General features: G+C 32.5%; 1 protein-coding gene across 1 annotated transcript; it reads right to left on the bottom strand.

Moving 5' to 3' along the window:
* LOC102577706 (ubiquitin fusion-degradation protein-like) lies at positions 1-6,131 on the bottom strand. Its single transcript, NM_001287960.1, is given in 10 exon segments — positions 1-284; positions 403-653; positions 1,321-1,541; positions 2,938-3,068; positions 3,154-3,275; positions 3,392-3,424; positions 3,513-3,537; positions 4,101-4,178; positions 5,386-5,432; positions 6,103-6,131. Coding segments are annotated over 9 exon segments (948 nt in total). The 5' UTR covers positions 5,389-5,432; positions 6,103-6,131; the 3' UTR covers positions 1-200.
* Positions 6,132-12,990: the final 6,859 nt, after the last annotated feature.

Here is a 12,990-nt window from a genome sequence, read left to right as displayed (position 1 = left end):
AGAGTAATAAAACAAACAATGCCTTTATAAGAGAGTCTACGCCAACCAACCATTTTTAAGATCACTCTCATGAATAGGAGTGCATCATTCCATCATTGGCAATAGTCAATGAAACCTAATTTGTATGGATTTATACAGTAAGTTATATAAGTTAAATATAATTCAGATATTTGACTGACAAAAGAAAGGTTAATATGCAATTAACCCCTCAGAGAGTACTTTTTCCCAGAGAAAGCCTGAAACTTGGGTTCTTCTTTCTTTGGAGGTTCCTCTTTCACAGGTTCCTGAATATGGACAAGAGTATTAACAGGCAAGATTAGCAAGGTACTTGAAACTACCAAAAGGATACGTATAGATAATTTTTAAGGATTCTTATAGTCTGCCAAATGTAGAGGGATAAACCTTTTGTTTCTCAGGAGCACGGTTTGCATTTGAACCAAATACAAGCTTCCCTTGTGACTGACGACTAGAGTTTTGGGAACTTGAAGCTCCAGCAGCAGACTTCTTACCACCATTAGTAACATCGACTTGCTTGTCTGAGGACCCAGAAGAGGAAGGTGGAGGTTGCTGTTTTAAGGGTTTCCCATCCAAACGTCTTGCTCCACCAGTAAAAGGGTTGAATTTAGGCTCAACTTCTGCGGCAGCCTCTTCAACTACATGAGCAAAAAATTATTATAATTAAGCTACAGAAATAAGTGAAGATATAGCAAGCTCTGCAGTAATTACAGGAAGAAACAATATGAATGAAAAGTGAAGTCCTAGAACAGCACCAGCGAAATAACAATTGGCCAAACATCTCAACCTGGAAGTATCAGAGTCTTTCCATTTCCAAAAGGTCAAAGAATATCAAGAAAGACACTCATTCTTGATCAAATGTTTTCCAGTTCAGGATATCGAAGTACAAAATATGTGAAAAACACAAATTTACAGCATGGAAGCTTAGTGCACTGGGCTGCCTTTCTAACCACATAAATGTATAGATTATAAATGAACTAAAGGTGTAGAAAGATTGGGCAATTGCAATTTCCATGCGAAATCTAGTGTTAGTGTTACTAACAATTTCTAGAACTCGTCTCCACAACCATACAAGATACTGACTAACTTAGATGCTGCCATTCAAATAGTATACAATAAAAGAGTTTAAATACGTTTTAGGGGTTGATCATCAGTATTTTCCATAAGGACAATTAAATATGTCCGAAATGTGGGATTGTTTGTGGATAGGGTATCACATCATGATCAACTAATGTAAGCAATATGTGGTTGTACTATAGTTTGTGAAGAAAGAAATTAATTTCAGTAAATTTGAAGAATATACACCTTCTGCTGGAGCCTTGCTTGGACGAGAAGGAGCCGCTCTTTCAGGTTCTTTGTAATCAAGCGGAGGAGCAAAGTCTACTTCACAATCGGTCTCAATAATACTTATTGCATTAGAAGGTTTGGTTTCCACAATGTCTATATAATATTTTTTATTATTGTAAGCCACCATGATGCTATCTCCTGTGGTTAAGCAGGAAAAGTTTCTGAGTGTTGTCTCCAAGCTGCATCAGTAAATGAAAGAAGTCAAACTTCAAAGCCTCCAATAGTATGTGGGTTTTTTGCAAATGAGAGTAAATTAATAAGCAATTGAACAAACAAATATTGGCTAGACCAGTTAACAGATGTAATTCTCCTAATTCAAATAAAAAATGGAAATAAATTGTACTGGTCAATCATCTCACTTATCTATGCTTAGTGTTCAAGCAGACAAATAACAAAAAAATATATCAATTATAGAATAGGTGTAACACTAGGGATTAGGTCATCAGGAAGCCAATCCAGTGTATATATTCATGTTTATCCCTCAATGTGATATCATTTCAATTCCACCTGTACTCATAAAAGCAGATATTTCGACCACTACGTTGCACCATTCTTTTTCTCAATTTAAAAAAATAATGAGAAAAACTAATCCGGGAAGTATTTGAACCATAAGCACTTCTTGCATGGATCCCTATCTCTTCCCCTAGGCCCTTTTCAGCTTTCCCCACCTACTTAGTTACATTTCAGAGAAAAGAACTTCAATCCTGCATAACATAATGTTTCTGTGTTTCCAAAGGCAAACCGATTGGTAATTCTAGTTCTAGAAGGGAACTTTTACCTCATAAACTATCTGACAAAAAATTAATCCAGTAACAAAGAGAGAGATATTGCTCTATGAAGTTCCTTATACACCCATTTGCTGAAGCAATCTCACTTTAAAATTAAGTCAACTTTTAACTTATTAAGAACAATACCTAGTGCACTTTGGCACCAGACTAATCAAACTCCAACGTTTAGTAATTATCTATACCAGCAATAAAGTGTCGATCCCTGTGAATTTGCCTTGTGATCTCTCCTAAATGTTTAAACACAAAACTGTCCTCAAGTTCAATTTTAACTCAAGAACATGGAATGACTTGATCTTCTTGGGTCCGCAACAACGGTAGGGGTATCAGGTTATTAAGTCAAATTATGAAAGTGTGGGACAGTTTTTAAACACAAAATTGTGCTCTCCTATTTTGATGATCATTATTTCTTATACTTGTTTCCAATTTATTCTCCTCTTATCTGCAAAATTTGATACTTAATAAATATTCTGTTAATATTAGAATATGCAATGGAACCTACTTTATACTGTAAAGAAGTAACTAATTTCAAAAAGTTACTTCATCTACAACTTTGAACCCACTTTCATTTTAACACAAGTTTCAATTCTTAACTCAATAATTCATGCCCCCCAAAAAGAATGTGAATTGGGACAGAGGGAGCATTTCTTTTGTCTTGCTGAATTTTCCTTTCGAGTGTGCCATGAATTCTAGAAAATTTTATGCAGAAACAATTGGTCTCCACACCCACTAATATAAAACAGAACCGAGCCACAAAAATATTCTTAAAAAAAGGCTTCAGCAAACTCACATGGCCTTTGGGTTAGAAATATCCAGAAAATCCTTCGTATGGGGTTGTAGCTTGACATATTTACCCTTAGGAAGAGTTACATTTTTCACTGTCACAGTATCGCCTTCTTGTAGGAATAAATTTTCCATCATCTACAAGGTCCACATTAAAAGTGAGTTTATGCACAGCAGTTGAACTGAACCCAAGAAAACAGAATCACACAGAAATGATATGTACCCAATATGGCATATATATCATGCCCTCTTCTGCAATGAACTCCAAAACCCCACAGTGAGAAACCCGCTCCGTGGAAGTATTTCGAAGCTCAAACAACATTGGGTAATCAATGTGAAGTGATGCTGCAAATTTTTACATTCAATACTCAATATGGTTAAGAAAAGAACCAGCTGCCAACTGATAATGGTGCAAAATCTAAATAACTGAAAATGCCAAGATACAGAACAAGGATACTGACCTAGACGATCAAGGGCAGAGGGAGGCATTATAACTGGAAAAAATATAAGAAAAAACAACATAAGACTTAATGCTCAAATAACCTACTGCAGATCCAAAAAAGAACTATTGGCATTACTTACTTTTGTCTCCATTTTCTAGTTGTGGCTGCAAAGTATAAAACATACATAATCAGAATTAAAGAAAAAGTAACAGAAAATAAATATAAAGCAAAAATAATTGCAGTGCTAGAAGCGAATGTGGGACAAACATCTAAAATACAAGTTTAATACACATAAAACCCATCTCCAATCACATATAATATGCATATAGGTCAAAAAGAAGACTTCATTCACTGTATAACTATACCAAGAAGAACTACTACACAGTTAAATTCCTCCCCCTTCCCCTTAATAAAAGAAAATACATTCCCTCTCCAACCCAACCCCCTTCTTTTTAACAACAAATGCACATGATGCAACCTTCAGAAACAAGATGTCATGAGACTTAAAAATTAATTGTGGAAAGCTCTTCTAGATAGTTATATCAAGATAAATCATCCACCTATATTAGACTTTAGAAGAACGAAAAAATGAAGACAACTGAAGTAAAATTTTGTGAGAAAAACAATCTAATGGAAGCCAAAGGAACGAGAAGAATTTTGGGAAACCTTCACAGGTAATTAACAGCAGTAGATTAAAATAAATTTGTCTTTTCAAAAGCATTCCAACCTTATCAATGAATGATGCAGGATAACACCGGTATGTCTGCTCAAATGATCTTCCATGATATCCATATCCATCAAAAAACTGCAGATCACAAATCAAAAAGTACAATAATGACCAATGAAGATAACACTAACGAAGATATATATCAATAGAGTGAATGGTAGTTTTTTAAAGGCCACGAAACAGAAATAAATAACATCAAACAAGGAACACTACATTCAACAAAGAAAATGCTCCTTTGAAGGTAGATGTTTAGGGAAGATAATGGAAAAGCAAGTCAGTTTAGCCAGTTCCAATTAAAGGTTGTGTGTTCTCAATAGTATGTTTCTGTAAACAAAACTTTGCTTCTATTGTAGGTCTACAAAGGTTTGTTTAGAGACAGGATATGGGCCTGTGGATATTGAAACAAGGCCATTTTTCGCAGCCATTTGGGTGGACTAGCAGAGTAGTGAATTTGAAAGGTAAACCTAAACACCATAGGATTTTGCCCCACCTTTTTAGCCATTTTAAAATGGGGTTCCGAGAGGCATCATCTGAATCATTGACCAAGCTTTTCGATAATCAGCTCACCCTATTGCTCTCTCACTCTCTCTCCTGTGAATTGTCTGTAATTTCTTTCCATGGAATGTATCGCTTTAAGATGAATCTCAGTCAATTAATTGAAGAACCATAGAGCAAAGGAATGAAAGAGTAGTAGCAAAACATCTAATTCATACAATTGTGGCTTTTTGTTACTTCATCCTGGTGTATCATTGGTAGTAACATCAATGGAAATCCATAATCTAGATATTTACTCAAGTGAATGAACCAAAATATACAATTGCTGACTCTCAGAAACTTGTCATTCATGCCATCTTGACAACTGAGAACAAACTTTTGTAATTTAATGTACTCAACCTATTTACTATCATAGAGATCATGTTCCTCCTCTTTTCTTAGGTTTTTCCCAAAAAGGAGAAAGTGAGCCCCTACAGATGGACATTCTATTCACAAATTCAGCGCTCCCTAAGATGGCACTTAGATCTTCAACTCTTATTAAACTAAGAAACCCTTGAGTATAACTTCAGTCAGAAACACAAATATTAGACGATATTCTTAAAACAGAATCTAGCAAAACACAACTTCTGCTAAATCCAATATGGCCTGGCCCTTGCCCTAGCTTACTGCACCAGGATGCCCTTCTTATTCTTAAAATAGTGCTTAAAAATATCAGTACAACCATGGGAGTATATATCGAGAATCAATAGAAGTATTGCTGCATATAAACCGCAAAGAACAGAAAATTTACCATGATTTCTATCTCTGAGTACCCCAAACTTAACTGGCTCAGCTAACCTATAAAAGAACAATAAACCAAAAAGAGGATACTATCAAAAACACAGTTCTTCATGTAGCATATAACAAAATAGAAAGAAAATCACCAACATCTCATACAATTGCTGATCGTTGGATGACTCAGGATAGCCTTTTCATAAGTTTTACTATTTCAGATTTTTCAGAAAACTTAGCACACAATCACAAGCTGAAGCAATAATCACACAAATAAGAAAATTGCAGGTACTGTGATATTAAACTAGAAGAGTTTTCTATATACAAAGGAAACCAACTGAGAACTCATCCAATTCACTAAAATTCGCGTTTCACCAATAAATTCGATTCATAAATTCACTGTTATTTACAGGAAAGGACTTTCCATTATACAACCTATCATAGGCGTTAGTTAGATTTATTCTATGGATTATAGTTTACTTTAAGGCGAACTTCTTTTTACCCTTTATATTACTTAAGAAGAAACTTGACTATTAAATTAGGGTTAACATAAAAGTAAATCGACATGATTATAGTTGTGTTAACTATGCCTCCTAAAAGTAGATTGATTCCAAAGCAATTACAATAAAACTTCATTGAAACATTCCTTAGATTCAAGATTCAAGAACAACAGAGAAGAGACACAAAGAAAATACGACAAGATCAAAGAAGATGCAACAAGTAGAAGAAAAATAACCTAGAAGATGAGAGAGCACGAGTCGAGAGGAGAAAGTACTGGATTTGAGAATTCAGAATTGAAAATTAAGCCAAGCAATCAATTAATAGCTGTGAAACTATTCAGAAGACCATAATACCCTTTTAAACGCCAGCCTGGAATCCTCAACTAGGGTAATAGCGGGATTATGATATATTACTATTTTGGTAGAGTTATTATTTAATTACTTATTAATTTAAAAAGTGTTTTGATTTGAAGGATAATTTAAATCATTGAATCTTATCATATTTATTGAATTCACATAAAAATAAAATTTGTTATATATATAAAGTACAATGAATTCATCAAAATCATTATATCTTACTAAATTACATTTATTTAAGTATAATGTATGTGGATGATTCATTTTAATAAATATTTTTCTTCTCGGGTTTTTAACCCATTCATTTTGACTTCCCTTTTACGACTTGATGGAAGTTGACTCAAAGAAAATCGAATGCAAATGGTCGCATGCATGAAATACAAGAAATAAGAATTAGTAAACAATTGAGAAGGGGCTGAAACAAATTTAACATGTAAATCGAACTCAGACATTATTTAATAATATCAATTAAATCTACCTAAAAGAAAGAGGAAGCCAACAGAAACAGAGGAGGAAATTAATTTCCAATGCTAATGCATGTCTCTCATACTTTAACCATGATTTCACCGAAAAAAACAGATTTACAAGGAAGGGACAATTTAAACACTTTGTCACAAACCTTAAATTCACATCAGCAAACAGAGAAATCAAAAGATTAAGTCAAAAAAGTATTTTTTGTTAACATATGAGACCTTTGGCCAAGTAACAACTTTTGGAAGCAATCGCGATTAGAAAACTATTGGAAGCAAAAATAACATATGAGACCTTTGGCCAAGTAACAACTTTTGGAAGCAATCGCGATTAGAAAACTATTGAAAGCAAAAATAACATGAATTCTCACACCATAAGAGCAAGTAGAAATCACATCTAATTGTTTATATTATCACATATTCTTGAACTAGACCAAAATTTAAACATTTCTAATAGTCTAGATGGACAAATAGATGACATTTGAAAATAAATTGAAGGGGTGGCAACAAGAAAAAGATTAAGAGAACAACTTGGTTGAATAATGAAATTTTTTCAAACAAGTCAAATTTCAAAATTATAACGGTCGATTATTTACAAACAATTATATTCTTGTTTAATATTTATGAAGAAGAAATTAAGCAAATACATCTCAAATAATCTCCTATAACATATATTACCAGACTAGACACGGAGAGTGAGTAAGACGGCAAATAAAAAAGGAGACAGTGAACAATATGAAGAAATTTTAAGCTACAAAAGATAAGATAATGAACTAATCTAACGTATGCAATATTTGTATAATCTAGGATGCATCAAACTTGTATTGTCTTATATGTATTAAATCAAAATAGAAGAAATAAAAAAAAAAAAACAATGAAGAAAATCACCGACAACATCACATGAAAACACTAAGCTAAAACAACGCATTTTCTTTGTTTACCAACGCTATTGGATGAAAATAAACCGCCAGAGGCATTTGTTAGGCTGCCGCAACTTGATTATTAAAGGGTAGTTCTCTTTTGTTTACGTTACTCTGTGCTATTATTTGCTTTGTCATGTTCATTATATTCCTTAGCTCAAGATTATGCAATTGACAACTCTTTGTTTTATAGGGCTAATGCTCAACAATCTAAGCTTTTCGTTGAGATTGTTTTATGTTAAGAGATATAATTAGTTTTTAAAATCGATTCAACTTTAAGAGAAAAATCAATTTTAAAGGAATTGTCACTTAATTTTTTAAGTGAAATTAAGAAAACTTAACTTTAAAGACTTTAACATAATTAAGCCAAAAATATTTAGAGAAAATTTTTTTTGACTCCAAGAAAGTTTTTAAAGCCCTTGAAAATCTCCGCTAACACGCAATTATCCTACGACTTGAAAAACATTTATTTGACTAATCTTGAAAAAAAAAAATTAAGAACAAAGACATTTGAAATTCTTTGAAAAGAGAATAGTTAAGACACTTGAAATAATTTAGAAAGAAAGTTATTTTTTGTCAAACAGATGACTAAAGTAAGACAAATCAAGTAAAACACTTAAAATATTCAATTAACACAAAAGGTTCCTCGTTAAGGGACTTAATTAAATTTAAATAAGAAAATATAGTTAGAGTTAATACAAATAAAAATAGGATAAACTACCTTATTAGACATACATCACTATTATATATACTAATATTATCTTTACTTTCAAACAATTACATATATTACCACTTTTAATATTTTATACCATATATTAATATATTATTTGAAGATACAATTAGATTATTAGATACCCACATATCTTAAAACTAGGATTGATTAATTATCTGTTTAATTAACTCTTTCACTCCAAATCAACCATTATCTCTTAATTCTCCCCTCCCATATTTATCACTCAATTATGTCTCCTCCTTTATGATTCAAGAATTTCATCGTACAATTCCATTCCAACAATAGCTAATCTACTCTCTGTTTCTCAAGATATCATCACCATGGCCGACAAATTCTCCTGAACTCAAATATTATTTTGTATTGTTCATTTATAACTAGATCAAATCAAAGTAACTACTACAGAGAAAACTTTAATTCAGAGTGTGTCTTGATTGTTTGTCTCCGGAAGAAATGGATCTTAGTTTTGATTATGTTATACCACAACGCAAAAGGATCAAAGGGAGTATTGTAGAGAGCTTTTGTTTGTTGGTGTTCTTCTAAGGCTTTCTTTGGTTACCGTGACATGGATTTGGTAGTACCAATATTACTTTGATATAGCCCTTGAAACATGTGTATCCAATAAGTAGTAATCTTAATTAATTATGTGGTTTGCCCAAAAAATAATTCTTACAAATTACTATAGTAATCTCTTTATTAACACCGCTCCTTATGTATAGAGAGTTAGTCATCACGTTGTTTTTTCTACAAAAGGTCTACTCTAATTGTTTATATACTTCTCCTGTATCAATTTAATTTACGTGATATTGTTCAAATTTTTGAGAGAAATAAATATTTCTTTGACTATAATTTTTTTTATATAATATGTATTCCCTTCGTCCACTCTTATTTATCACATTTGGACTAGACATATCCATTAAGAAAATAATAATTGTCATGTCTATTTTACCACACTACCCTTATTAATTGATTTTAATACTCCTCCGTCTCTATTTACTTGTCAAATATTTTCTAATTTAATTTCCCCTTTTACTTGTCATTTTTGACAAAATCAAGAAAGAATAGTTTTTTTCTTTCTATTATACCCTCAATTTATTAACATTGAGTTAATGTCTTTGAAAAATACAGTGAGAAAATACATTTAAGACTCTATCAATTAAAAGTGATAAAATGGTAAATTCACTATACCAATCATTATTCGTGTGTCAAAATTTGACAAGTAAAAATGAACAGAGAGAGTACTAGATCTTGTAGAATAATTTGAGAAATAAGTAATTAATTTCANNAATTAATTTAAATAAATAAATTTTGTATCTCAATTTTAAAATTCGGCAGATACATATATCTCATGGATTCAGACTCATGTATCCTAAGCATAAAACATGGTACATGAAGTAATATTTGAAACTATTGAGAATCTTAATAATTAAGACCTAAACTAGTGGGATTTATGTGGTTTGCCCATAAAAATAAGCAAATAATAACAAAGGAATGAAGAGATAATCTCAAATTTGGGCTCTTTGCCCAGATTCAAATTGTTGGGCTTGGCAGCCCAAACCTGTCCTAATTCTAAAATGGGCCCAGCTGTAATAAAATAAAAATAGGCCTCAACCCTTTTCTATTCTTTCTGGACCTGTTTTGCAAAAAATTAGGCTTTGGCCCATTTTTCGTCCCTGTCAAGCTCAGGAAACACTGAGGGGTCGTTTGGTAGAGTGTATTAGAAATATAATGCATGCATTAGGTGTGTGTATTAGTAATACCTTGTTTGGTACACTTTTTTATGTCATGTACAACTAATGCAAGCATTAGTTATACACTATATTGTGTATTACTAATACCAAAAAATTCTAGGTATTAGTAATACATAGCATTTTAACACTTGCATTATATTATATAATTACAAAAGTACCCTCAAAGCCTTTTAAAAAAACATTTTCCATAGTACTTGCTTCAGAAACCTTTCATCTCTCTGTACTTTGTCAATGGAAATTCAAGAGTAGGTTTCTTCTTCCTTTTGCTCAATCGAACATTGTTTGCTCATCTTTACAAGGTTAGTACTCTTATCTTTCATTAAAATCTATATTTTTCAACATCTCTTTCACAATTTAAGATGAAATTTAGGTTTAGCTTGTTTTTTTAATATGCTTTGAGCTCATCTATTCCACTCTTTATATGGTCGAAAATTAGGAATTTATGCACATAGATACTTATTTAAAAGCTTTATATGTATTCATTCTTATTTTTATGGCAAATATAGGTGTTATTATGATCTTCAACCATTACCAGGTATTGAATATATTATTCTTGTGGAGATATTGTTTCAGCAAGTTCTTGTTCTCCTTATTTGTCTTTTCATGGCTAGTCATGGTCATTCTCTAAGAAGACGATGTCGAAACAGACGTGAGGTTAGGTATCGTATGAGTGTTCGAGTTCCGAAAATCATTTCTCACTTACACTATATCATAAATGACAATGGTAGTGTATGTATCGATAAGTTAAGAATGGATAGAAATGCCTTTCACACTTTAGTTCTCTTAACTAAGGATATTGGAGGTTTGACCGATAGCAAAAGTATGTCAAGCAGCGAAAAATTAGCAATGTTTTTAAATATCTTGGCTCACCATGAGAAAAATAGATCAATCAAGGTTGATTATATTAGATCGGGATGGAGCGTAAGTCAGGCTTTCAATGAATGCTTGAGTGCTATTCTCAAACTAACTCCATTGCTACTTGTTAATCCTAAACCAGTACTTGAGGATGCGATTGAAGATCGATGGAAATGGTTTGAGGTAGGTGAAATTGTCGTTTATCATCTTTTAACTTGTATACAAAATATGCAGTTTTAACAGTTTTAGAAAAATATTATATATTTTGAGATAACACTATAATTTATCTTAAAGGGTTGTTTAGGTGCACTAGACGGTATTTACATTCCCATTAGAGTTCTAATCCAACACAAACCAAGATATATAACAAGAAAAAAAGAGATAGCAACTAATGTTTTGGGAGTTTGTGATAGAAATCTCAATTTTACTTATGTGTTACCTGGATAGGAAGGTTCAGCTGCCGATGGTCGTGTATTACGAGATGCTATAGTACGAAGGAATGGTTTGAAAATTAAAGAGGGTAGGCCTTATATATGCTGTCAAGTTACATCATAGAAAGAATGGTACTAGTAACTAAATTATATGTTTATATTATAGGTAACTATTACTTGTGTGATGGGGGATATACGAATGGAAAAGGATTTCTTTCACCTTATCGAGGTGATAGATATTGGTTAAAGGATTGGCGAGGCGATAATTCATCGCCTCGATGTAAATAAGAGCTTTTCAACATGAGGCATGCTAGAGATCGTAATGTAATTGAAAGGACATTTGGTTTATTGAAAGGACGTTGGGGAATTCTTAGAAGTTCTTCATGGTACTCGGTTAAGGTTCATAACAGGATCATTAGTGCTTGCTGCTTGATTCATAATTTCATTCGTAGAGAGATGGAAGTGGATCCCTTAGACATTGATATAGAAGAACAAATGGAGTATCAACACGAGAATATTGATGTTGTTAAATCGTCGGAGGAGTGGACCACTTGGAGGGATGAGCTGGCTCAATCAATGTGGAATGCAAGATTTAACAATTGACATATTGCTACTTGTTAGCTATAGAACCTTTTTGGACTTCATTTGCTCTTTAGAACTGGCCTAGTATAAATTGTTTAACTGCCAGAAACTTCTATTTTTTTGCGACCTTAATTGCACACCCTTATGTACTCTTCACATTTCTTTTGTTGTATGCTTTAGTTTATAGTGAATCTTATGATATTTGGTTCTTTCTGATTTTTTTGATAATCTGTCGCACAAGTTCTTACAGGCGAAATGAATAGTCAAACATCATCAAATAAGAAATCAAAAAAATCAAGCAACACAACACCTTCAACACGAAGGACATGGATTCCAGAAGAAGAACAAACTCTTTTAGACGGGCTTAAAGAGTTGTGTGCTAATGGTTGGAGAGGTGATAATGGAACCTTTAGACCAGGACACTTGATGGAGTTAGAACGTTATATACACAAATATCATCCTACAAGTGGATTGAAAGGTGAACCACACATCAAAAATAAAATGAGATATTGGAAAAGATGCTATGGAAGTATAGCTTTGTTGAAGACTCGAAGTGGTTTGGGATTTCAATATAGTGATGGAACTATAATAGTTGACGATCCAAAACATTGGATTGACTTTATAAAGGTAATTAATATATTTTTGTTATTTCATATGGTACTTTCCTTATTAGTTACTTTAATTATTCATAGTTGATGTGCCTTTAAACTAGTGATCAAGTAAATTGTTATCATCACATATACAGTAGCATCTAGCCTCTCTTTAGATCCTTTTACAGTTAATTAATATCATATTGTTCTATTTTATTTTTTAATTTTCTAGATTGATCCACAAGCCAAGAAAATGAATACTAAGAAATGGCCACTATTTGAGGATTGGGAAGAAATCTTTGGTAAGGATAGAGCAACAGGAGAGTTCGCTGAAGGGCCACTAGATGCTACTGAAGAAATTCAAAAGAGTCAAGCTCCACAACATTCTAATGACATGAGTTTGGGATTTCCTATTGATGTTGATCTTGATGATGATGA

Source organism: Solanum tuberosum, unplaced genomic scaffold, assembly GCF_000226075.1.
Source record: "Solanum tuberosum cultivar DM 1-3 516 R44 unplaced genomic scaffold, SolTub_3.0 scf00927, whole genome shotgun sequence".
Classification (NCBI taxonomy): domain Eukaryota; kingdom Viridiplantae; phylum Streptophyta; class Magnoliopsida; order Solanales; family Solanaceae; genus Solanum; species Solanum tuberosum.
Note: the sequence above shows the minus strand (reverse complement) of the source record. Positions and strands in the feature narration are given on the sequence as shown.